Source organism: Podarcis bocagei (genome assembly GCF_964188305.1).
Source record: "Podarcis bocagei genome assembly, chromosome: 1".
Taxonomy (NCBI): Eukaryota; Metazoa; Chordata; class Lepidosauria; order Squamata; family Lacertidae; genus Podarcis; species Podarcis bocagei.
In genome coordinates this window covers 95,281,886-95,309,305 of record NC_138125.1, presented here as the reverse complement: position 1 = coordinate 95,309,305, position 27,420 = coordinate 95,281,886, and the positions used below count along the sequence as shown (strand labels likewise).

The following is a 27,420-nucleotide window of genomic DNA, read 5'->3' as shown; positions in this document are numbered from 1 at the left end:
CGGCAAGTCCTAGGCACTGAGGTTTTACCCACAGCGCCACCCGCGTCCCACTGTTTGACCCATGTAAATGGATAAAGTATGAAAGGTAAGAAGGCAAAGGACCCCTGAACGGTTATATGTCAAGTCAAATTTGACTATGGGGTGTGTGTGGCGCTCATCTCTGCTTTCAGGCCGAGCATTTGTCCACAGACAGCTTTTCCAGGTCATGTGGCCAGCATGACTAAACCGCATCTGGTGCAACAGAACACCATTCAGTAAGCCCAAGAGGCTCAGGCCACAGCGCCACCCAACTCCCCTTATGAAATGTGATGCTGTAGTTCAGAAGGCTTTAACCTCTTCAGACCCAGCACATACATGCAGACTCAATGTTTATTTGATTGGCATCCGTCTGTCTCAGGGAGCCAAGGTTACAAGGCGACTATGCTGCACCTCAGGTTGGGCTGCAATCCAATTGCCTCAAAGCTGGCTGGGTGTCCTTGGTGTGGTGGTAGGCATTATTTCTCAGCTAAGCAACCTTCACAGGGTGGTTGCGAATCTAAAACTGGATGGTCACCATCTAGACCTCTTAAACGTCCTTAGGAGGAGAATGGCACATGAATCCTGATAAATAGGTGCTTATAGGATTAACTCTGTGAACAGCGTTGGCGATTTCGACAACTGGCTCAACAGCAAACGCAAGTGGTACGCAAGTGGAATACCAACCTGACCAGTACACGCCTTTGCATTACAATTACCTGGTAGCGGCAGGTACACATTTATGCCACGGTAGGTTTATGCTGCGCTTGCTGGTTTCGTAAACCCCCCCTAGCCCGGCTCTCTGCCACAGGGACAAAACGAAAACATCCCGTGCCAGGCGCTGGCGGCTCTGGACTCTGACCATGGCGTCGCTTCGCCCTGCCAGGTGGAAGGCGGGGCAGCGGCCCCACACCCGCCCCGGAGTAGGCGGAGCGCGTCAGCCGCAGGGAGAGGCCCGGCAAGCCTCGCTCCTCGCCGCTCCCCTTCGCCGGCGCTTTCTTCTCAGCGCCGCCTCTTTCCCCTGCCAAGTGGAAGTAGACGCGGGGGCGGGGGCGGGGGCAAAGGCAAAGGCAAAGCCGCAGTCGCACCGGGTCGCTGGAGGAGAAGGAAGAGCGCTGCCGAAGAGACAGAAAGTGCAATGGCGGCCTTCGGTGGCGGCGGCGGCGGCGGCGGCAGCCGTCGAGCGGATAATGGCTACGGGATCAGTGGGCAACAGCAGCAGGCGGGCTCCCGGCGGCGGAAAGGCCCCGGAGCCTTGGCCACGGCCTACCTGGTCATTTACAACGTGGTCATGACAGCCGGGTGAGCGAGCGCCGGTGCGGTGGGGGTGGGTGTGACAGAAAGGATCTTTCCCCCTCGTCTGAACGGAACCAAGAAGGCCTCCTTCCCTCCCGCTCCCATTATATATATATGCGCTCTGAGAAGCTAACGGAAGCTTCCCCACCGTCGCCTCAGCCTGCTTGCTCCCTTCTCTCCTAGGGTGACGGGGGAGGGGGCTGGCCTAGTGCTGACCTTGGCCTCTGACAGAGCAAGGCAGGTCTTCTGTAGCGTTCATAGAATCATAGAGTTGGAAGAGACCACAAGGGCCATCGAGTCCAACCCCCTGCCAAGCAGGGTGGTTCTTGGCTGGTATTGGAATAATAGCAGCTTCTGTCCCTTTTGAGCCCCTCTTTTAATTGAGGAACATTAATGCTACTTTTCACACACACACACACACTTTCAACAAGAATAGACAATTATCGTAATAATGTGTTGGTGTACAATAATACTGTAATAAAAATGTATACAGTACAGTGATAAAGTGGCTGAGGCAGCCCGGCCAGATAGGCAAGGTAATAATAATACAGTAATAATAATGTGTGCCATACTAAATGACTGGGAATGGTCACTGGAATGCAATGCGTATCCAGATAGTCATAGCGCAACACAAATCTGTATGGTACCAAAATACTTGCTCTAGGCTAAGGAGTCAAGATTGGCCGCTGTTCTTTGTTGATTGTGACAGTTATGCCTTGTACCCATTGAAATGTGTGAAGCCGGCCTGGGTGTGTCAGTTCCTGATACCTTGTGTACAGCCCATAACTTAGTCTGCAATATGCCTATATGTGATTTTAAATTGGTAGTGATATTTGAGCATTTCAGTAATGCTAGGAGAGTGAAAGTTTTGTTAATTCCTAATAAACTCCCACCAATCATCCTCATAGTAATGTGTATAGTAAAAAAATTGTTAAACTTATATTGCTCATAAATGCATTCATGTTTTTCTGTGTTGGGCATCTTTTCAGAATAATTATTTGAGATTGTGTGCTTTAGTAACAGAGTACATGTACAAACAAAATGTATTTTTAGCCATCTCCTGAAAAGACAAGGTTATATCTTGCCCTGGTTTAGTGCAAAGGTATGTTTAAAAGCTGCAGTGAAAAGCATATCTGCATATTAACTGTGTACATCAAATGAAAAAACTACATATGCAGTTTGGAAAAGAAATGTTTTACAGTTGTTTTACAGTATGTAGTAATGCAGAAGATAGCATCCTCTAATATCCATCCACCATAAAAGGTTGCTTAATTTGATTTTGCAACTAACACTATCATTTTTAATCATTACACTTACATCTAATTACACCAGATATAACTGCTTCTTTTTAATCATTGCTTGGTACTGGTAAAGAGGAGAATAAAAACTTAAAAATCATTGCTTTATGAGCCTTTATTTTTCTGATAATGCAATGTTACTACATTGTATGAATTTCATCTCCTGTTCTTAGAATGTAACTAGATGTGAAATGCACAGCCAACTCATTAAATGTGGGTCTACCCAACCATACATAAAGTGGGTGCCCACCACTACCTGCAGCCTACAACAGCCCAGCTGAGAGGAAAGTGACAATGAGGGGTAGGTTTCAGGGAGGCTAAGTACAGCCATAGCAAAGGTTTAGGACTCACCTTCCTGAATGCCTTTTTGCTCTTAAAACCAGTCTGTTAACATCTGCTTTATAGGTCACTGGGCATACCATAATTTTTAAAAAAGAGGATGAGTAAACAAACAGCAGAGGTGGAACAGGACTTACTGCCACTGCCTGATTGTTCACTGTCTCTTTCCAAGGTGTAGCAAAGCTAAGAAAGAGAAGCAGCCTCAGCAACTGTCAGTAGTGATGGTGAGGGGGTAGACTCCCTGAGGAATTGGCATCCAATGAAGGTGCCCAAAGGCCTATTAAAAACCTAGAGCAGCACTAGTTCCTGCTTTCAGTCAGAAGATCCTTAGTTGTTTTTCAATAGGCATTAACAAAGCATTTGCAATCTCTCCTTTTTTCTTCTAGGTGGCTTGTTATAGCAGTTGGTTTAGTCAGAGCATACCTCACCAAGGGTAGCTACCACAATCTTTATTATTCAATAGAAAAACCTTTGAAGTTCTTCCAAACTGGAGCTTTGGTTGAGGTATGTGTACCAGGGAACATGCCCTTCTAATTGCAGTGAAATAAAGTTTTGTATTTCCTATGCATTTCATTCATTAACTTGCTCCTGCATTGAATTCTATCCCTTTTGATAGATAGACCACTGGTAAGTATTGGTTTCCTTCATTACATCAGAAGTGAAATCTGAAACATGAAACAATAGCATCAAAGAGAATTTGACATTATGCAGTGAAACTATTATTTTCAAGTTAATTTATTTTCTGAAGTTCTACTCTCTGGTGATTGCCCCTCTGCAACCATTCTTAAATAGCATGATTTTAATTGAAAAATAGGTTTAATTACTTTACATAAATGTTGAAATTTTCAACACTAGAGACCATTGCCTAGTGCCTTTGTTCCCTTTACTATAAAACCAAGAGAGCTTTATAGTTTTACAGAAAAGAAAGAAAAATAGTGGCTGATGTTTGTGGTTTTAAACATTCCAAGAAAGCCAAACAAATGTCTCCCCATAAGGTTCCATGAGTCGATAGAACCAAAATCAATAAAAGGATGCCATATGCATATGGTATAGAATGTGCAAGTATCCTCGTCCCCAGATCAATATTCCTTTTGTGAAATTGTTAATTTGTCTATAAGCACAATGTCCCATACTTCTGAAATTTTTCTCACTTTTTGCGATCACTAATCAACTCTTCTAGTTGCAGTTAATATATGGGGAATGAAGTATTTATTGGTTGTGTTCTTTTTTCTTTTTTAAATTTATTTTTATTAAATATTTTCTTGGTTTACAAAAGTACATGCCTTGTCTCTTTTTTCAGGTTGTACAGTATTTCTTACAAATCAGTTACATTTGTTGTGAAACATTAGTGTTGAGTACAGTATAAGATTGGGGAAGAAGAGGGGGGAGAGGAGGGGTGGTGAGGCTTATATCCTTTTGTATAGTGTACATGTGGGGTTCTGTGTCAGCGTCAACTGGGTAGGTTCTCTTTCTATTTGTTTATTACATTTGCTTGGTAGTGAGAGGTATTGTGGGGCAGAGTGTAGTTAGTTATCTGTGGTTGGCTGCAGTAGGATTTGCTTGCATTTGTGAGGGGGGGGGGGGCTTGTTGGTCAGGTAAGCCAGATTGATTTGTATGCTGCTGTCAGTGGATTCTTCTTGTTGTCTTGTTGGGCTGTGTATGTGATAAAGCCATACCGGGGTGAAGGCATCCTCTTCTATTTGTCCCCATGTCAGTTTCAGTTTATTGGTTAAGGCCATTTCCCATACAATTCGATACCATTGGTCCGGGCTTCCTCAACCTCGGCCCTTCAGATGTTTGGACACTACAATTCCCATCATCCCTGACCACTGGTCCTGCTAGCTAGGGCTCATGGGAGTTGTAGGCCAAAAACATCTGGGGGGCCGAGGTTGAGGAAGCCTGCATTGGTCCATGTTTACTCTCTGAGAGTACGTGGGTTATAAGCTCTTTGTAATGTGGGTGGTTGTTATGATCTTGGAAGATGTTTAGTAGGGCCAGTTCTGGAGTGAGTTCTAATACCTGTTTAGTTATTTTGCATATCTTTTGTAGGACCACGGCCAGAAAGGTTGGAATTTAGGGCATTCCACATACCACATGTGGAGCTATGTGCCTGTGGAGATGCAGCCTCTCCAACATCTTGGTGAGGTTCTTAGGCGTATCAATGCCAGTTTCTGTGGTGAGTTTCAGAGTGAGTTCCCTTTTGGCTGATATGGTCTTAAAGGGAGGTTTAGACCACATTCTAGTCCATTGGGTGGGGTTAATTTCATAGCCTGTGTCGTGCTCCCATTGTTCTTTGATTGCGTCAAGGGGGTTTGTGTGATTATGGAGCAGTATTTTGTATATTGTGGATACCATCCCTTTGCTGTGTCCCTCTGCTATCAGGAGAAGGTTTTTGAAGGTGGTCAAGGGCCTAGCGGCTGCTGATTTTACTGCTGGATTGTTTAAGAAGACCTGTAGTTGATGGTGTGTTAGTCAAGGTATTTGGGTGTTCCTTAGTTTGTCTTGTATTTCTTGTTTTGTTATGGGTTTGTTGTTTTTGTAGAAGTCTTTTAGACAGTGTAGGTCTTTGGCTTGCCGGGGTTTTTATCTGGAGGTTTTGAGCTGCATGTTGGAATAGTGAGTGATAGGCCAGAGGGGTTAGTGGGGATGGGGACTTTCCTTTCTGTGTGAGCCTGTTCAGTGTTGTTTGTTTTGAAGAAATGGGTATGCTTCTTTTGGGAATGTTTTCGATGGTGTCTCTCTCCAAGTGGACCCATTGTTTTGTCTTTTCTTCTAGAATATACGGGATTATGTGGCGTACTTGGTTGGCGATGTAATATGATTCTGTGTTGGGGATTCCCCATCCTCCTTCTGAGGAGGGGAAGTGCAGGTATTTGGGGCTTATTCTTGGCTATTTGTGTGAGAAAATAAATGAGTGTAGTTTTTTCTGGGGGAATCCAGATAGGGAGGGTTTGGAATAAATAGGTTAGTTGTGGGAGGGTGATCATTTTGATCATGGCTATTTTGTCTGAGAGGGTGCAGTTGGTGTTGTTCCATTTCCTCAAGTCTCTGTTGATTTGTCGCCACCTGGGCTTGTAATTGTAGAGGCATAGTTTATTGAGGTTTCTGGTTATTTGAACCCCTAGGTACCTGAATTTGGTGCTGCAGAGTTTTATCTTTGTTATGTTGGTGAATTCCTTTTGGGTATGCAGGCAGAGGGGGAGAGTGTTGAAGCACACAGCCTCAGATTTTGCAAAGTTTACTTGTAGGCCCAACCCCATTGCAAATGTGTTGAGTTCTTTAGTTAGGGTGGTTGTTGTGTTTATGGTGTCTGGTGTTGTGAACATCAGGTCATCTGCAAAGAGCCCTAGTTTGTATGTTTTACCTTTTTTTTCCACACCCTTGATATCTGGGGCTGCTTGGAGTCAGATTGCTAGGGATTCCAGGGCCAAGATGACTAGGACGGGAGACAGTGGGCATCCTTGTTTTGTGCCTCTTTGTATTGCTTTGGTATTGGAGTTCATATTGTTAATTCTGCATTTTGCTAAGGCTTGGGAGTAAATTTGTTTGAGGGTTTGTAGGAAGTTGGGGCCAAATTTCATGTTAGTTAATACTGCAAATAGATAATTCTAAGCAATCAAAGGCTTTAAATATGTCTAGGAACATGATCGCCAGTGGGAGTTTGGTCATTTTGCTGTATTCTATCAGATCCAGCAGTTTCCTAATGGGGGTCTGTTACGTTGCGACCAGGGGTAAAGCCTGCCTGGTCCACGGCCATTAGTTTGTGTAGGAAGATTTTAAACGGTTAGGCAGGATTGATGTGAATATCTTGTAACCTTGGTTTGTGTATTTTCAGGATTTTGAATACTGTCTCTATTTCCTCAGGGGTGATAGGGCTGTCCATGAATTCTTGTTCCTCTGCAGTTAAAGTTGGCATGGTCAGCCCTGTTAGGAATCTTCTGATTTCCTCTTCAGGTGGTGTTGTGGGAGATGTATAGTTTGGAGTAAAAAAATCAGCAAATTCTGAAGTTATTTCTTCTTCTTTTTTAGTGACACAGTATATTCTTGTTTTGAGGAATTTTCCCCTGCATCTGTTTGCTCATAGTCTGGAGTTCTTACCTCCATATTCATAAAAGCATTGTTTTTATTATTTTTATTAATAAATGAAAACTAATGGTATTAATGAAAAGGGGGTTGTGTATATAATTAAAAAATGTAGTGGTGGTAATTTTGATTCACAGGTAGTTTTAATTTCACTGCAGGGCCCATGAGGCCTGGATATCGGGTTCCTGGGTTAGGGCTAAGGCGGCAGTCCCCAGAAGTGACCTTCAATGGTTCAGGCCTCCTGCATGGACGCCATTACAGTTCTTCAAAGAAAATAACAATAAAAAAATAAAAGATATTTTAAAAATCAAATAAAATAAATAAGTTAATTGATTAATTAATTTCCAGTGGGGAGGTCCCGTGTTGCGTTTGTTTTTTCCTGGGGTGGTCTCCGGTGCATGGTCCCGTCCCCCCCGCCCTCAGCCTGCACTTTTCATGCCAGGCACCGGGGAGGTAGGCTCATGGTTGGGCCTGGGCTAGGCTGCATGATTCCTCACGGCCTCCCTGGCCTTTCCAGTACCCTCCTACCTCTCTCCCTTGGTGGTGGTGGCAGCAGTGGCTACGGCAAGCTGGTGTTCGGCTGGGGGTGTGCTTTTTGCTTATTGTTTTCTGTTCACCTCTGGAGGCCTCCAGGCCTTGGAGCTCTGCTGGGCCGTTGAGGGGGTGTTTTTGGTCCCGGTGGGGCCATGGCTACTGGGGGGGGGCTGGGGGCTCTGTGCAGCCTTGGTTATGTTCTTAATCTGAGGAGTAAAGTAAGATAGTAGGGCTAATTCTGGTTTGTAGCAATTGTCCCATTATTTGATTAATTTTTTGAAAAACTTCCCAAAAGAAAAGCAGGCCACCACATGTGTACTAGAGAACCAGGTAAATTGTATTACCACCAGCAAAGGTTGGATGTGTTATGATTAATTCTATACAATCTGGCTGGGCACATGTACCAGCGATGTGCTATCATTAAAGCATTTTCTTGAGTTCTAACTGAGATGGAGCTAAATGGTAGTTTATTCCAAATTTGTTTCTAGAGTTGTTCCTCTAATTCTTCTCCAAATATATATATATATATATATCATTTTAGTCTTAATGAAGTGAGAGGAAGGGCAGTCAATTGTTTGAGGATCTAATATAGTTGGGAGATTATTCCCTCTCCCAGTTGCTTGAGTTGAATAGTTAGTTGCTCAAAACTATTTAAGTTGTGTAATGCTTGAGTCCTTGGCTGATTAAATGCTTGGCTGATTAAAAGTCTTTGTTTTTGTTGACTTTATATGTTCTTTTTGTTCTAGATTCTGCATTGCGCAATAGGTAAGTTACTGGATTCATGTAGCTTATTCACTTTATTCTTTTTAAAAAAAATAATAGCAAAAATATAAAGCATGATATACATTTCTAATTTCACACTTTTTCTTCTTCCTAATGCCTATTCTAAGGAGGATTCCAAGCCCCACTTACACTGTACAGGAGGGAGCGGAGCTGTACCTCTGATTAGCTTTTCTGGCCAAGGTAGCCTCTTGTCATTGCCAGCCTCCCTGTTCTGCCTGTAAAATGTGCTGAAGGTGGGAGAGCAAAGGGCAGGATACCCACTGGCAGTACCCAGAAGAAGCACCCTAAATGGGGTGTTCTGAATATGTGGCAGGGCTGAGTCAGTCCAGGAGCCATTGGAGCCTAAGCTATTTCAGTGCCATCCCATGAAAGCATTGGGCCCAATCACTGTACCAGCTCCATGCTGCCACAACAGTCTATCTCCTGCCTGATGGTGTGGCAATGGCCTGACCACTCTGTAGAACATCAGGGTAAGGTGGGGGAGGTTTGAATTGCATAAGGAGAGTGTCAATATATGACTCCAAAGTAACTTGCAAATTCAGGATGTAATACAGGTTGTTACTACGTATCAGAGTGCTCTGTATCACCCATCTATATTTGTCATTGTCCTGTACGATCTTTGGAAATTTCTGCTTAGTAAAACAAGGCTTGGTTGTTGAGCAAAAAATGATGTGTAACAATGCCATTCTTGTAAGGACACAAGGAATGCCTTGCCGGATCAAGCCTTAGGTTATTTTGTTCTGTTCTTGGCACCAACAGTAGGCAGAAAGATACATCTGGGAATCTCACAAATAAGCCATGATGGAGATCACTGATCCCTGTTGTTTGTCCCCAATATCGGGTGTTTAAAAAGAAACAGACTCTGAAGAGGTCTGTTCGCCTTTAGGTTTTCTAACCCTTTTAAAAAAGAAAAAGGGGTGCCCACAAGATGGACATAATGTTTGGGGTCTCTCAGATCCCAGCTTCTTAATTAGGCTTACCACTGACCCCAACAGCACCATGAGGATTTCTAGCTAAGTCCCCTGAGAGGGTATGCTGGCATCAGCACAATGAGGTAAGGCAGGAAGCCTTATGAATTATTTCAGACCCAAAGAAAAAGCAACAACTTTCCTCCCCTTACAGCAAATAGGGCCCTCTATAATTGCATTTGAGACTCTAGCCTTTGAGACTCTAGGCACCAACATAGGAGATAAAAAATAAAAACAAAGGCCTTGCTACACAGTGAAAAAGGCTGAAATATGAGTTAATGAATGACTGGGAAGAACTGCCAAAACAGAAACTTACTGACTGGAATAAACAACAGCCTCTGAAGCTTTAGACTTGTCAGTCAACAACAAAATGATTAGAAAGCTATTTTTAAAAAGGCAGTGCAGAGTGTAAAGAAACATCTGGAGAAGATGTGTGAATGTACATGGAATTATAGAGGAAATAGGTGGACATTAAACCCTCCATTATTAACTTGTTTAACATATTGTGTCTTGACCTGAAACTGGAAGTTAATAGTCTGGAACGAGCTCACAGAGCTGTCAGACCGAGACCCAAGGACTCTTGATAATAATAATAGTAACAACAAGTTTCTTGTACCCCACCCATTTGACTATAAGAGCTTCCTGAAACAGGACTGCCTTCAGATGTCTGCAAAAAGTCATATACAATCATACCTTGGTTGATGAACTCCTTGCGACACGAACGTTTTGGCTCACGAACGCCACAAACCTGAATGTTTTTTGGAACCTGAACGTCCGAAGCGACTTCCGCGGCTTCTGATTGGTTGCAGGATCTTCCTTGGTTTCTGAACATTTTGGAAGTTGAACAGACTTCCAGAACAGATTCTGTTCAACTTCCGAGGTATGACTGTAATTGCTTATTTCTTTGACATCTGACATCTTTCTCAAGAGACATTTGTCAGGTACTTATTTGTCAGGTACTCAAAAAAAAGGAAGAAAAAGAAGATCTAATGCAAAAAGTGAGAACCTTACAAAACCTACAATATAATAGTTTATTATTGTTTTACAAGATCTGGCACTTGAAACTTCTAAAGAAAATACGTGAACTGTGCCCCTTCACACTAAAGATATGGAATGCATGTTAACAATGTTATATTGTAAAAATCATTTTCAGAACGTGATTAAAATGAAGGTTTCTAGAGCACTAGGGATCACCTGAACCTTAATATCCCAGCTCAGTCACTGATATCATCAGCAGGAGTGTTGTTGGTTATTCCTTGAGTGGGTAAGGCTCATTTTAAAACAACTTGAAATAGAGCCTTTAGCATCATCAGTATGATTTTTTTGGATACCAGAGATAGAGATTCAGCAGGTGCCTTCTGTTGCAACTTTTAAACACCTGTTGAATCTATTATGTTCTACCAGGCCTATGTAGGCAGTTGAGAATACACCTTTCCACAATGGTTCTTTGACGCCTGATTTTAATCTTTTATATCATTTTTACTGTATGTTTTTATGTCCTTTCATTGTAAACCATTTTGTTATATTTCATGAAATAATGGTATATAAATATTTATGTAAACTGAGGATATAGACCAATATAAACTTTCTTTTCAGGAATTGTTCCCTCTTCTGTTGTGCTAACTACTTTCCAGGTGATGTCAAGAGTTTTTCTGACATGGGCTGTAACACATAGTGTAAAAGAGGTAAGTTAAAAGAGAGCAAGAAAAAGATCCATTTATTCCCTAGAACTAAATATTTGTACTCTTTTGTATATTTCCTGTTCCTTTTACTGGGTCCACTGTGTGTGTTTTTGGTGGGCACCTCAGGATCAGCTGTTTTTGTGAGATGTGTTTCCAGAACTCTTAATTGTAACATCTGTGCTGGCTCCTTGCCCACTGATGCAGTTGTATCTTCCCACCTACCGTGCAGATAAGGTAGTGTGGAAAGAAGCATGCAGGTGGGTGGGGAATGGAAATGGAAATCATGTAAAACAAATTAACTAGTGAACTTCTTTTCAAAACTTTGGACTTAAAACTTGGTTTAAGTTGCCTGTCTTTGCCATTTTCAGATAGCTATTTAGTATACGTGAAACAAGATTCACAGTTTTCTAAGAGTTGGAAATCATATATGTAGGTCTGGTTTAACTATTCATTGTTTGGAAAGGGACAGTGCATCAAAAGTTCCCACTTTCATGTCAATCTCTACACTTTGGTTAACTGGGCTGTTACTTCCTGTAATTTTATTTACATGGCTAATATAGAAACACTATTAAAAATTAAAAAGTATCCATTTGTGAGAGACACCCTCACTGAATATAGGTGCATGACCAATATTATGGGTGCATTAACAGATAAAACTCCCCCTGTTTTCACAGTAGAGGTCTATGATTAACTGCTTATGGTAGCTTTCTAAAATTTCACAGCTGCGAGGTGTTTTATTTTTGTGGCAGCTGCCCAGTGTCCACTCTCTCCAACCAAGGATTCAGAGTGAGGCAGCACTTCTGGAACAAAACTGTATGTTTATTTAATTATACTTTAGGGAAGTTTAACGCTTGGTGGTTTCATAAGGCACACAGCTTGGTTTAAAATACACACTCCTTTCAGAGAAACTTTTTAAGCAGCAATCTCCTACAAATCAAGTCTCAGGTAGACTTTTCACCTAAAATGGCTATCAAGTTCTAAGCAGCAGCATCCACCCACTCAGCCCCTTCTAAGATTTAACTTCCTGTCAGGAAATAAAAACTGAGTTGCACTGTGTAGCTAACCCCACTCAGTGTGGACAGTTTAGGTTTTGAACCATCTGACAGTCCCTCTCCCACTGAGAGTCAAATCCCTATCTGACTGTTAAACTGGCAGCAGCTCACTTAAAGGCCACGCTTTCCTGATTGGCGTTTGCTTTTTGCTGTTGTACAAGCAGCATGTTGTAGCCCCACTTGACTCAAAGGAAGTGTAACTGTAGGACAGAGGAAGTGAACATACTTTCCAAATATCCAATATGCAGCATTTTATATGTGCAAATAGAATCCAGATTATTTCTAACATGTTAGAAAACAGTTCGAGTAATTTGGCAATAAAAATAGTCGAAACTGTATTGTACTCTTATCAGGTTCCCAAGTATCTCAGATGAAGAGTTAGTTGACAGGTTCACATTAGCATTCCTTTCCTTGTGAGATGAGTGTTACCTACATTCTTAATAAACAAAAAACAAAAAAACTTTTGCTTCCCCCCCCTCCCCCTGAAGGAATACCTACATACCTGAGCTCCCTGAACAAGTTCAGCTATTACGGATTTTGTAAGATGATATGTGGATGCATGAATAATGTGTGTTTTTTGGTTAAATCTGCCATATTCTTCTTAGGTTCTTGAATGAGAAACTCTTAATGTTTTGCTTGCTTTCTCACATATCTAACTCTTTCTTGAAGAAGAAGTCTTACATTATTTCTGATCAAGCCTAATCAAATGGTGTTCCGGAATCTGAAACATGCATTTTGTTGTTTACATGTTATTCCTTCTGGATTCTTTGTTCCTAATATTTAATAGTAATTGCATGGGGCAGTTCAGTAATGTTTGAAGAATGTGCTTGCTCTTATTCCTGGAATGGTCAAGTTGTTAGCTATTTCTTTGCATGTTGTAGCCTTTCTGCTACTTGATATCTGAAATCTCAGGCAAGTTCACTAAGCATCAATCTGAATGCTACTCATGCTTATTAAGAGAAAAGTGGAAAATAATCTAGAGCAGGCATCCCCAAACTCGGCCTGCCAGATGTTTTGGGACTACAATTCCCATCATCCCTGACCACTGGTCCTGTTAGCTAGGGATGATGGCCGAGTTTGGGGATGCCTGATCTAGTTGAGAAATCAAAAACAAGTTAGTGAGGAAAACTGTCAAAATAAAACCATATCCTGTGCACTTTATTTTATTCTTGCCTAAATCTGTATTGGCAAGAAGAATAAACTGTGAAAAGTATTCTGTTCATGGAATGCTAATACAGCCAACACAGTCTATTAAGAAATAATAAAGCACACACATTTGGTGGCTGGCAGAGCAGACCAGGCAAGTACCAGGATGGTGCAAAGCCAGCCCCTCCCTGTTTCTCTTGAGTCTTATATAGGAAGCTTGCGAAGCACAGGGTACTGTGTAATTCTGAAGTTGGAAATTGTTGGCTATAGGGTTTTCTAGGAAATGATTTTGTGTGACGAGTATGTAATGTTATGTTTGCATGGGATGATGCATCAAGCTTAGTTACTTTGTATTACCAAATGATGTAATATTTATACCTTCAAACAGAAACATTGTATACATCATGAACTCTGGTGAAATTAGACATTATGTCAGCTGTTATGCCTTTGTTTATTTTTCATTTAAAAAGCAGGCCAATGGTAAATGGCTTTAAAAATATACTCCGTAATCATACTATGAAGCAACTTAAGGTAACTTTCTCAGATTTTTATGTTGTGTCATTTCTGAGCAACACTTAATTTATGTGTATGCACAGGCATTCTAACCTTGAAATTACAAAGGAGAAGGCAAATTACATAGAAGAGTATTATCCCCCCCCCCCCGATAAATATTTCTGCTTTCCTGTGGACCTGAATTACAAAGTTTGAAAAGGTAGATTTAAAAGCTTGTCATTTTAGAAAGTTTATAATTTATTTTCAACTTACAGCAACTGTATTTTTCTTTAATAGGTACAAAATGAAGACTGCATCCTCCTTTTTGTTGTTGCCTGGACAATCACAGAGATCGTCCGTTATTCCTTTTATACTTTCAACTTATTAAACCACCTTCCTTACTTCATCAAATGGGCCAGGTAAGGGCATTAAGCACTTCATGATTATGAGCCTGAGAAACTATACATCAGTGGGCATATTTCCCTAATAATTGCAAAACAGAAATATCAGTCCTAGAAAATAAAGAGAATGTTGACATATTTATTTTATTCAAAAATTAATAATCTTCATTTTCATAAAATATATCAAGGAGTCTTACAGCATATAAAATACAATAAAACCAATCTATCAATATATATAAAACACAGTGTAAAACATCTGTAAATACTGGTTGAATAAAGCAAAAATGCACATTATGAAGGCCTGTCTAAACAGTACAATTTCAGAAGACATCTGAAAGAAGGTAGGAGTGGCTCCTGCTGAACCTCTAGTTATGGAGTTCTACAGGACAGGACCTGTTGCAATAAAGGTTTGGTCCTTTATGAAGGCCAACTGAACCTCAGGGGTATAGGGAACCATCAGGTGTCCATCAGAAGATCCCAGTGATAGAGGTGGAGTATAAATGATTAGATGGTCTTCAAGGTACTTCGGGATCAAGTAATTGAGGGCTTTGTGAATTAACACAAGAACATTGAACCTGACCAACTAGCAAATCGGCAATCAGTGCAGCTGTCTTAACATCAGAGTAACATGTTCCTAGTATTCTCCTTCTGTGAGCAGTCTTGCCACTGTATTCTGCACTAGTAGCAGCTTCTGGACCAGAACCAAAGGCAGCACCAAATAAAGTGCATTACAATAATTAAGTCTTGAGGTTACCAATGCAATACAAGTTCACAAACTTGGTGTCATGAACTGGCTGGATGCAGATAATGGTGGGATGAACCAGCTGGGGAAGTCCCAAGGGAAGAAGGCTCAGAGCCCAGGGATTGGTGGTGGGACAGTGGTGAGTGATCAGAGGGAGAAGACTGGGAGGAAGTGTTGGAAGTTAAGTGGTAGCAGGGCTTAGTGAGCTGGGAGAGTCTAAGTCCAGAATCAGAGGCAGAAGCTGAAGCTGAAGCAGGGGAGGAGGGATGCCAAGAGGCAAAGATGAGTCTGGCTGATGAAGAGGCATAGGTGTCTCCTTCTCCAGCTGCAAAAGTTCCCCTCTACCTTTATCTCCCAGAACCAGAAGAGTAATGAAAAGGGTGGAGGAGAGGTTGGCTGCACGTAGGTGCAATCTCTTAATTGCTTGGGAAAAGCTGTGGAGAAGAGGTAACTTAAGACAACTGTGGGGAGGTGGGGACTTTCAGTCTCAACAATTGATCTATGGGGCAAGACCTTTCGGGGATGAACTGCTGTGCTCATTAGGCTTGACACTCTGCCAAGTTTGTGCAGATGCATTATTGCTAATAAAGAGTTAGCTTCAACTTGAATGGTGTGACTTTGGTTCAGGACCAAAAGTATTTGCATATGTTCTACACATTGTTAACATTTTCTTGTATAAAAGAATATTTTGTACTTTGGAATACACTTGAAATATAGTTGAATTAATGAAAATATATCTTTATTGAATAAAAGTCCTAACTAAGCAAAAGCTAGTGAACCTCCAAGTTTTATTAGTTTGGACAATCAGGGACTACAGAACTGGTTTGCATAATGCTCATCTATAGTTTTGAGCTACATCAGGGGTGGGGAACCTGAGACCCTCCAGATGTTGTTGGGCTATAGGTCTCATAATCTCTGACCACTGGATATACTGGTTGGGGCTGATCGGAGTTGGGATATATATACTGAGGAACAGGTCTGCATTTCTGCTATGTGCAGCAGCTAGAATAAGCTTGAGTGAAGTTAGAGTAGTTTAGTTTAATTTTTAAAGAATCCTGTCTAAACAAACTAACTTCAAACTATGGGATAGAAAGTGGAGTTGTTGTTTTCTAAATCACTCTCTCTGAAGGTACTATTTGGCATGAGAGACAAGCTTCCATGGTGTGAAATAGCAGGGCTCCAGTGCAGGAGGATATAGTTAAATTTCCTTCCCTTTTCACACTGGCCCCATTCTTGATGAATGACCCCCAGCATGTTATTTGCACTAATATATATAATGCCATATAGAAAATATTACGTTGCATTGTATTAGCAACCTTTTCATACTCCTTGTCTCATGTACTCTGCAGTTGCATTGAACGTAGTGGAACTTACTTCTGAGTGAACATGTGAAGCATACACACAAAAGCTCATACCAATAACAAATTTAGTTGGTCTCTAAGTTGCTACTGGAAGGAATTTTTAAATTTTGTTCTGACTACAGCAGACCAGCACGGCTACCTACCTGTAACTTTGCATATCTGTGTTTTTGTTTGTTTTAGGTACACGTTGTTCTTCGTACTGTATCCAATGGGAGTTTTAGGAGAATTGCTCACAATATATGCTGCTCTGCCCTATGTCAGACGGTCCGACTTGTTTTCAATTAGTTTACCTAACAAATACAATTTCTCCTTTGACTACTATACATTCCTGATCTTGACTATGCTATCTTATATTCCACGTAAGTATAGCACTAAGTTAGATGCTTCCACCCTTGAGATCTGTAGCTGTTAAGACTAAAAGCAGTTTAAAATGCCTGGAAACGTATTTTATCTGTACATGTTTCAGTGTTCTAGAATGAACAAGCATTATAAAAGGTGGGTTTTCAACAGTGAAAAATAGCAGTAAATTTAAATGCACAGATCCTGTGTTACTGAGGCATAGAACAAAAGCAAGTTTTTGAACTATGTTTTAATAGTTTTAAAAGCTGATTTCCCTCTGGCACTTGTGGAATTCTTGTTTCCCTTTAGTTTACCTATAGCCATCTTTTTCTATTCTCTCCCTCTTCTTATATTCAAATTAGGGGATGAAAGCAAAAGAGAATATATATTTGTTTCAAGAGTGCTAGTTGCAACTGATCTTTTTTTTTCATGTTTTGAAAGAAGACTTTGGGTTTTAGCTTTGTTTTCTCTTTCATGTAATAGAGCATAATAAGTTTTTGAAGCCTAGCTTTTGTGATAAAAATGAAAAATTCATTTAATCCCATGCTGGCATATTTGCCTGTGCAGATATTTTTATCATAGTTATCAGCTATTAAAACTCAAAAACTGTCATGACCACATGACAAATGTACACATTGCAAAACGTACAAAAGCCGTTAGATGAGGCTCTCTTTCGTGCATTTCATTCTAGTGGTTTCCTAAGGTCAGCTTGAGCGCACAAGCTTCACATTGTGAAATAGAACTGCAAAAATAATTGGGTACATAGAGTGACCAGTGAAAGTTGCAAATTTTATTGGGCTTTCAAGGAAAGATGATACTGAAAGATACATTGCTGTATTTGTGCATGTATCTTACCAAATCAATATTTTCTCACAGCAAGATCCAGTGTCATTTGAGCAGAAAATTAATGCATCTGTTTGTTTCACAGAGCTATCTCAGCTTCTGTGTTTGTGTAAAAAATATTCATTTTTGTTTTAACCAAGTTCTGGTATAGAATAGAGAGGTATACAAATGAATATGATATTATAGAATTGACTAGCTGGCTAAGTGGTGGGCAACAGAGACACTCTGACTGCGTCTAAAGGTAGAGCAATGAGTGTTACTTGAATAACCACTTACATACTAATTATTACTGGTGCACCAATAATTATACTTATCATTTATAGTAAAATAAAATATGTCATAGTTCTATGCTAGGCTTGGGGGGGGGGTGTTGTATGCGTTCTCTTTCAAAGCACTTTGTAGAAATCACCTTGCCATTAAGTTGAGCATTGTCTTGTACAATGTTTCATACATTATATCTTGCAATTAAAGATGGACAGAAGGGAAATGGCTTCATGGTCCCTTGGTTGACAAGTAAACAATCTTGTATTTGGGGGGGGGGTTCCCTCCACTTCATTAAAAGAGAGCAGAAAGTATATGTTTGGCTTTGGGGGCACTGATATACATGTGAAAGCCCTGGAATACATGATATTAAATTGTGTGTAAGTTAAAAAAATACTAACTTTTATTTACATAATTGTTTTCTGTTTTTCAGTCTTCCCTCAGCTGTATTTTCATATGATACATCAGAGAAGAAAAGTACTTTCCCTTCCTGAAGAACACAAGAAATCTGAGTAATCACAGCTTTTGTTCACAGCTGTGCATATAGATACACATGTTTCAAATGTTTATAAATAATACAGAGTATTAAAATGAGTTTTCAAAACAAAAAAGTTTGATAACCTACTAAGGATATCTTTCCACACTGATATTTATTTTAATTTTTAATTTTTAAAACATTGCTCTGTGAAACTGCATTTTTGGCATGTATCTTACCAAATCAGTGAAACACTTATTCTTTTATTTTACCTTTTAATTTATTTATTAAAAACTTGCGTTATAATGTCCTTATATTGATGGTATGAGTGATAACAATAATTGTGGTGCCTGAATTAGGATTCCTTTATTCCTTTAAAAAAAATTGCATGCTAGATACTTACATGTATTGTTGTAAATAGAATGCTTTTGACAGTTTTCTAGAACTGCCATGGGCAGACTAAGGAAGTCCCACAAAAGACTTTTCTGACTCTAGGTCTGGATGAGGTGATAATCCTAGCAATTCAGGGCACAAACTTAGAGAGAGAGCTGCATTACAATGATTGCAGCAGTAACTCATTGTACTTGCACAACTGATTTTTTCCCTCGAGAGTGGGGCCTTAAAAATAGTGCAGCGTTGCACAAAGCATGTGTTCTATAGGTGCAACTTAATCTTATTACCTCAAGCTGGGATGTTTTCCTGCTGTTCTTGAATGCTCTTTTTACTTGTTTTCTTGAAAATGAAGGCCCAGTTTTATTGAAATACTCAAAATATAAGTAATTTGTAATTGACCTGGATGCTACTTGAGAACTTTTTATGGCTTTGAATTAGCTGTCCAAATACATCAAGTAGCATTTGGCAAGCATAAGCAGATATATTTTCAGCATCTTGACAAGTTATCTAAAAAGCCTTTTCTTAAAATGAGCTTGTTTTTAAAGTTTTAAATGTTTTCAAAAGCATCATTAATTTTGTGTCCGAAAAGTGATTTTAAATGCTAGTAAATTCAGCTTACTTCAAAGCTTATTTAGAGAATGGCTTTTTTATAATGGAACCAGGTGAACATTTTTTATTAAATAACTTGGACACTCTGGGACAAAATGCAGCTTGTTCTTTATGCACTTCTTGTTTCCTAGTTATACTGGAAAAACATTAAAAAATTCACCAGTTCTTAAAATGACCTAGGATTCCTTCTCTTTAAAGATAGCTAAACTTTAACCTTTAGCTCAGCTGGTACCAAAAGAAAATAAATGATTCATCATTTTATTGTTGTGTCTTTGGGATCCTATGAAGAATATCAGTGCACCAAAGTTGTTCATGCTTCCTGCAGAGTGAATCATAGAAACTGTTATGGTCTAACTTAGATATTCACTATTTAACTTTATTCCTATCCTATAACTAAGAGTGGTATCCAGGATTTTTCACATTCATTCAATAAGTCCAATTCATTTCACATCACACTATCACATGCTTTTGTTCTGCTGCGTTTAGAAAGACAAAAAAAGAGAATTGACTCATTTCACTACTTTGGCATTCCTATTAATCATATTGAGTTAAGATGCACTCCTCTTGCAGTCAGCTCTGTTATTTCCTTCCATTCTGATATCCACTGCCATTGTGTTGTTAAAAGAGGTTTCTCATGAGCCAGCTCAGCCCACCGGTTCCATCGACCAACACGTAGCTTGGATCCTGCAATTGCCCACAGCAGTTTGAAACCCATGGGTGCTGCCTGGCTTTTAAAAAAAAAAAAAGGTTTCTCATTGTAAAATCTATAACAGCTTGGCATTAAGCAGCAGCTTATAGTCAATGGTTAGAGCTTACATTGTAGAGAAAGTGTGAGTACACCTCCATGATATAGTTTTGAGGGAGAACAAGGGTTTCACATTAACCTGTTTATTGTACATGCCCTTATATGAATTTTCCCACAGAACACTACCATTCTAGGCTATGATAGTTGCAGGTTGAGTATGAGCCTTGCAAGTATAATTGGGCAAAGAATCTTAATGTTCCCCATGTAGGTAACTTTGCATATGGTATCCTAGGAAAAGGTAAAAGCTATGATATATAACTGCATTATAGGAGCCCAGCAGGACAAAGCAGCAACGCTCCTGTAATTATAAGGGCTTTAGGTACACAGAGAGTGGTTGTTTCTTGCTTGTGCTCAGCATTCATCTTCCTGGCAGGGAGGTAATCGAAACAAACTACAGAGTTCTTTACCACTAGCCAGATGCTGCTTCTGGTCAAGTAATGTCCATCAGTACAACTTAGTTCTGCCAAAATCAGCTTCTAACCTTTGCTGCAGCACTTAAGGGCTGCTTTACATTGTCTGTGGCAACAAATTTCATTTATTTGTGATTCACATCTGAAGTCTGTCCTGCCTCCCAAAACACATATACTCACTATCACAGTCATGTGGCTGAATGCACACTGTTATCACATGCACAAATTTAACTGTATCCTAACTTTCTTCCAAGGACGCGGGTGGCACTGTGGGTTAAACCACAGAGCCCAGGACTTGCCGATCAGAAGGTCGGTGGTTCGAATCCCCGCGATGGGGTGAGCTCCCGTTGCTTGGTCCCAGCTCCTGCCAACCTAGCAGTTTGAAAGCACATCAAAGTGCAAGTAGATAAATAGGTACCGCTCCGGTGGGAAGCTAAACGGTGTTTCCGTGCACTGCTCTGGTTCGCTAGAAGTGGCTTAGTCATGCTGGCCACATGCTGGCAACCCCAGAGTCGGCCACGACTGGACCTAATGGTCAGGGGTCCCTTTACCTTAACTTTCTTCCAGGTGAAACAGTTTCCAGGTGAAGCAGTTTCTCAGGTCACTGCAGTAGTCCTTCGTCCAGTTAAATATTTGTGAATTTGTGTAGAATCAGTTGTGAGCATATTTTGTAAGCTGCTTTGAAAGCCTCTCGGGGACCATAACGTAGGTTATAATTTTTAAAATAAATCTGACTATAGCTTGATAAGACATACTTTTTTGGCATTTATGTGAAGTTCTGCCCCAAGTTGCATAGCTCTTTGTTATTAATTTATGCTGGTCCAAATTCTATATTCTTGGAGGGTTCTGGGCATGCGTTCCTTTTCAAGCACTCATTTGACCAGAGCCTCTTAAAACTTTTGGCTCTGTAGCCGTTACTTTTCCATTCCACTTCATTCTGTCAATAGTCTGCTGTGTCCCAGTTTTTCTGTGCTTTCCCAAGATACAAAGGCCATTTGATCTTCTACTGGTAAAACTCTGCTTTTGAGGCTTATTGTTACTATCACACACAACAACCTATGTCTAGTAAAGCACAAGAATTGCCATCCACTTCACATGACCAGTCCCAACTTACACATCTTTTTACCCTTAGACGATTTGACAGTGAAAACTATTTTTGTAATGGGATATAAATCTGATCCTCAGTATATCTTTTTTCATAAAATGTTGGCTGTTATTAAATGTGTGAATGAGACATTTTCTATATTGCCACATCACCACAGCTTCATCCTGCACCTACAGTACTATTGTAGCATTTAAAGGCCTAGTTCCCAATAATACTTTCTGTGCAATCATTTACCTAGACACAATCATTGAAGATCAGATAGTAAGAAACTGTGCATTCAGCCCAATTTATATATTTAAATATATAAATATTACAGCAATGCTGTGTGATGAAGCCATGGAAAAAGAACTTTTCTCTGCTGTAACCTTTTGGTCGTCATATTTCTGTAAAACAGGAAGGTGAAACATTGCTCGCTGTTAGGTTTACCTGTTGCTATACCCAAGGCCTTGCTAGTCAGCTTGATGTGTACTTGTAACAGTTTTGTATTTTAATATCTATCACTTCCCCTCCCAAAATGGATTGCTCACTTGGTATTTACTTCACTCAGTCTGTTCAATTTCCTATCCTTAGCGTGGCCTCTCCTCTGTGATACACCTTAATTGTAGAAGAGTTAATTTGATACCTTTTTATGCCACTCATTAGCAACACTGTGAATTGGGAAGAGTTTGAGCACAACCTCCAGACAATTTGTGAAGGCCAGAAAAGTTGATGCGGCTGGATGTAGATTCTGATACGTGGGTGTAGGGAGAGAGAGATGCTTGAGGCAATATAGCTTTTTGATAGCTTGCAGATGTCGTAAAAGCTAGAGAATTCAACAAGCTTTATCCTGAGAATTTGAGATAGAATTGGCCCTTTGAAGTGAAAGTGGCCATAGGGTGAGAAATCTAATAGATAAATAACCTGACATTTAAATAATGTTTAAATTAAATTTAAAGTTCTCTGTAAGATTTAATAATTTACACAACATACTATGGGCCAAGATTATTTGTAAAAGATAGTGGAAAACTAGGCTTCTAGGACAACTAGTTGCTGCTAAAACGATCAGACATGCCCCTTTTGAAACTATGTTGTGGGCGAAGCCCAGTTACTGCTGCCGACTGCTTCACTGACTCAGGATGGGATATTTAAGCCATACTCTTTCCATACTGGTACATTCAGAACTGGCACTGTGGCAGAGAGAGTTCTGAGGTAGAATTGGTCGTATCAAGCTCACTCTAAAATGGTGAACAATCAATTTCAAATTAGAAGTTTATCTGTGGAGTACATATTATACAGTCCTCCAGTTCTTACCGTTAGCTGTCAAACTCACTTCCTCAAGGTACTGCTGTGGAAAGCTCCTCTGCATAAGGGGAAGGAATTGCAACACTCCTTTTCTCACATCTATTGGTTGGGCTTCTCACTGGACTATTCTCACAGACTTTTCACATTAATCCTGGCACAAATAGATGAATAGAAAAAAGGGGGTATACCCAGCCAGTTAAATGGAAAACAAATGACTAATCAATGGAAAACTTGTACCAGCAGTCAAATATGAAAATTAACCATAAGCAGTACTAAAAAGGAAGTGGGATCTCTAAGATGAGACCAATAAATTGAAGAGTATAATTATTAGACCTCTACTGTTTATGAGGTGGCATTTGCAGTTTCTGTGCACCAGGTCCACCTGCCTGGGTTGCTGCACATGTGTTCCAGTAATTCATGGATAGATGCTGCCAGCTGATACGGTTTGTAGCTGAGTTTTTACAGAATGTTACTGAAGAATCAGCAAATTACTCCTGCTTTATTCTAAAGCTGCCTTCTCAAAATGCATGTAACATTCTGATGAGTATTTTTAATTAAAAGCATCCTCAGGAGGCAATTGGAACAGGGGAATGGTATGCGGGAAGACAGCATTTAACCTATGCCTTGCAAACTATTTTGCGACTAAGAATTGCTCCCCTCAATTTCCCTTTCCACTTTAGGATGAAAACATGCAGTTACCAGTTTTTTCACAGATTGGATGAGGGGGCAGGGGGAAGCAGCAAGGGGAGAAAATTAATGAACTTTTTGTGAAAGGGTTAAGGAGGAAAACATTTGTTAAATGACTACAAAGTGTACTTAGGTTTCCAACTCAGACTTGTTACCAGGACTTGAATTATTTACGTGCTAAGTCAAAAATAGTTTTCCAGTGCCTTAGACTATCACAGAAGGTAGAGCAGTGTAGTAAACAAAATAGAAGACTGAAATTGCTGCTGTTGCATTACAGCCTCTCAATCAGGCTGAGCAAACAATGATAACTCGTGGGTCAGTGAATGTCATGTGTGTGCACTGCTGATTTTCTTGTGCACGTGGATTGTTCCCCAGCTCATTGATTGAAAAGGCAAGCTGGTGGGCTTAGGTCTCTATAGGCATGTCAAATCGTTGTAGAGTGCCTAGGGCATGATCAGTGTGATTCTGAGACTACCTTACAAATGGCTTATTTAGGTTATCTGTATTCCGTGTACTGTATGTTTCTCTGAAGATAAAAATCCATGGTAATTAATAGATCCACTTCTGTAAATAAGCTCCCTTTAAAAAAGAAAGGAAACATAACATGAACAGTCCCTAAAGTGAGTTCTGTCTCTAGTCTGAAAGTCTGCATAATGTTTATCTGAGTTGACAATGTAACTATTAAGATTACTTGCCTTATTCTTAATTCCTATAAAGACAATCTTTAGATTGTGAATTAGGACAGAAGTATTGACATTTTAATACACTTATTACTTCATTCATAATGCAAGTTCAAGATTCCCTGCCCCCCCTTTGATTAGAAATGAACACTTAACTTTGAAGTATATATTTTCAGATGTACTTTACCAAGTTGTTCATGGAGCTGTGTGTGGAGGGGGTGTCAGCCTTTTTTATATAGCACAGAAAATTCCTCACATTGTGGTTATAAATTTCTCTTACGCATGTATGGCAAAACCACAGCATGTTTGCTCACACCATGGTGGTCTGTGTGATGTACATAATATCTACTTAAACAAGGTATCTAGTAGCTTTTATGTGTTAACTTTTAGTTCCTTCGAAGTCTGGAATTACATTTGAAGAGACTACAGTATTGCTTACCACAAGATAAAAATTTATTGAGAAATCCTGTTGCAAAATAAATTGCACATATGGCACATACTTCTATTAAATAATTTCATTTCACAAAAGAGGTTGGCATTTGTGTGGGTCAGTTTACAAAGTTATTGTTAAGTTTCAGATAATTCATTGATACATTACTGGGTTTTTATGCATTGTCATCTTATGGAATTTGATAAAACGTAATCTTTTGTACTTTTTCTATGTTGTAAAAAATACTATTGTTATTTTATAAGTAATTTACAATGTACATGTTTTCACGTGTTTTGAAATTTTATATTACTGGGGGCTCTGAGAGAACTTTTTATGCATGTTTAAAAGATATTCCTACCTTATATGTAGAGAAATGGTTTCTATGTATATTGTATTTGTGCAGCCTCCCCTCCCCCCAACTATTGCATTATGAAATAAATTAGTTGTGTCTTCCTACACATGGAGTACTGGCAGTTGATATTTAAGCACTGTAGTCTAAAATATTATGAATACTCAGACTAAAGATGTGGTATGGTAATAATTTTCTACATCCATTAAAGACAGAGTATTTATGTCGTTTTGTCAGTTGTGGGGTCCTCATGTGAAATGTTGAAACCAGTACTTCAAAGGCCTTATAGTTTGTAATAGAAAGTATTCATCCTAGTAAGCAAACTGAAGCTAGGATGTTTACCATGTGCTCTTCTTGGTGTATGATGGTGATGATTCCGCTTATTTGTAGAAGTGGCTTCTTTTAGCCTCCAAATAAAAGCTATATGTGTCAAAATGCTTAGATAAAAATAAGGCACTTCTACACAGCAGTTTATTGGGGACTTGGTGCTACTCATGAATGGAGGTTTTGTACAGTATCCACATGATTACTATTATCAAATGAGCAGCCTATACTTTTTTGCCATTTAACCCAGTTTTCACCCTACCGTGGACTATCTTTTAGTATAAAAAAACTTATTCATCTGCAGTCCCTGCTGGTGTGGAAGCTCCTTAGGGTCTGTTTGGTTTTTGGCAGGTGGTTTGTCTTGCATGTGATGTTTTATTAAGTGTTCTGTATCTCCACAACCCCTAACTGTTGCCACCTCCTCTTTTCTGACAATGATTGTTCCCATGATATAGTCAAATTCTTGAAATTAGGGGATATCCACCCTTAAGAAGGGTTGCCACTTCTTACGCAGCAAAAAGGAATCAGCTGCAAAATCTGGGTATGGTCTGCACATGCATGAGGCTACCACGTTGCCAAAGCCTAGCTGGTCTGGTTTTCATCCATGGCTGAATGAGAGGCCACTTGAGAACCACAAGTACACTAGGCTGGGTTCTGTGATGTCAGGAAAAAAACAACAAGAAACTGCATGCATTCTCCATGAATATAATCTTCTAAAATCATCATAAATATTACACAGATAGAGACTCTTACATTTTTCATGCAGACGAGGCAGACTCAGTTACACCTGACCAACTGTTCACTCCCAAATGTTGGTAGTATATTCCTTCCCTTCAACTGCTGCAACATGGCTAGAGACAAAAACGGGGTGTGCCAGGGGCAGATCGGGCCAAGTGTGCCCATTCTCCCATGCTGTGAAATGCTCTTCCATGACAGATTTGGCAAGTATCCTCTCTGCCAACCTTCAGAAATCTCTATAAGATTTTTTGTTTGTGTTAACAGGCATATTCAGTGGTTTAAACTTTTTAAGATGAGCCAGTGATTCTTGCAATTATTCTGTATTTTTATGGGATTTTATGCTTCTGGAAATTTTGTTATACACCACCATGATATTTATGTGAGAGGCAGTTTATAATCTGTTTTATATATAGAAATGAAAAAACCCTAACAACTCATTTCCAATGATAGGAAATTGTAAAAAGAAAGACCTGGAGAAGGGGGTGGAAGAAGAAAGGAAATATATCACTGCTCTCTTTTTTTCTGCCCCATGACTCACTGTACACCTTCAGATCCTATACTTTGTTTCTTCCCATTCCCGTCCTGTTCCCCACTACTCTGTTAATCAATTAAATTTGCAGATAAGACAATCGTTCTGAAGCAGAAAGTACATTTTCTTTGCTTTTTAGGTGATTCATGCATGTGTTGTAGGAGGCATTGTCTTGGAAAAGTCATTTTCCCTTGTGAAATGTAATTTTTAAAAGTAGTAAAATATAATACATTATAAAATTGCTGCCTGATTAATTGGTCATATTTTAATTGGTCAGCATGTTAAAGATATTAATATAAACATGAGAACATTCCATGTATGCTTAAACAGCTGATGCAAGAACTTAATTGGTATAAATAAAAGAGACAAATAGCTAAAGCCACATTTACTGTGGTTTTACTTTGCAAAATGTATATCCTCTTCTAGGTGCTGCAGCAATGTCTTAAGATGCAATCCTAACCACTGTCACTATGTGGAATGGAGTGATGGGGCCTCTGCTACATCTGCAGCCATGCAGACGGTGGGAGGGAAAGGGGGAACAGGTAGATTCCTACACTGGCCTGGATTTTAACCTGGATTTCCTCATACCTGGTCTGACACTTTTAACACTTCACTACTCTATCTCTTCCAGGTGTTTGGTTAACTTTTGTGGAAGGGGCAGGAAATGAAAATGCTATTTATTAGAATGCTGACAATACTACTAATTAGGATGATGGCATTCCTTATTAGCTGACACTTCTCAGTTTACTGTATCAATTTTTTTGTTATGAAACTCCCTGCCTTCCTCAGTGACAATGTGACCCATTTCCATTGCCACCATTCTCTTAGAATACCTTTCAAGCCTTGTAGTTTGGTATAATAGGTCCAGATGTGTGATAGGCACAAACATTGGAGAAAGGATGAAAGATTAAGCATAATTATTTAATGGAAATTATGTACATAAGAGAATACTGATATTTACATTGGAGT

General features: G+C 39.7%; 1 protein-coding gene and 1 long non-coding RNA gene across 2 annotated transcripts; one reads left to right on the top strand and one right to left on the bottom strand.

Moving 5' to 3' along the window:
* The first annotated feature begins 984 nt into the window (after window positions 1-984).
* HACD2 (3-hydroxyacyl-CoA dehydratase 2) lies at window positions 985-24,967 on the top strand. Its single transcript, XM_081188921.1, has 7 exons — window positions 985-1,317; window positions 3,335-3,452; window positions 8,313-8,331; window positions 10,914-11,002; window positions 13,987-14,108; window positions 16,374-16,552; window positions 18,070-24,967. Exons 1-7 carry the CDS (start codon window positions 1,154-1,156, stop codon window positions 18,150-18,152), a joined length of 774 nt encoding a protein of 257 aa, XP_081045047.1. The 5' UTR covers window positions 985-1,153; the 3' UTR covers window positions 18,153-24,967.
* LOC308584336 lies at window positions 16,864-17,898 on the bottom strand. The gene is made up of 2 exons (XR_014006776.1): window positions 17,771-17,898; window positions 16,864-17,646 (listed from the first exon to the last, which is right to left on the bottom strand). It is a non-coding gene; the product is annotated as an uncharacterized lncRNA (long non-coding RNA).
* Window positions 24,968-27,420: the final 2,453 nt, after the last annotated feature.

What these genes read in the sequence shown, in the direction of transcription:
- HACD2 (XM_081188921.1), top strand. Translation starts at nt 1,154, where the DNA reads ATGGCGGCCTTCGGTGGCGGCGGCGGCGGCGGCGGCAGCCGTCGAGCG. An exon ending in AACGTGGTCATGACAGCCGG is followed by an intron (nt 1,318 to 3,334) that starts GTGAGCGAGCGC and finishes TTTTTCTTCTAG; the next exon opens with GTGGCTTGTTATAGCAGTTG. An exon ending in TACTTCATCAAATGGGCCAG is followed by an intron (nt 14,109 to 16,373) that starts GTAAGGGCATTA and finishes TGTTTGTTTTAG; the next exon opens with GTACACGTTGTTCTTCGTAC.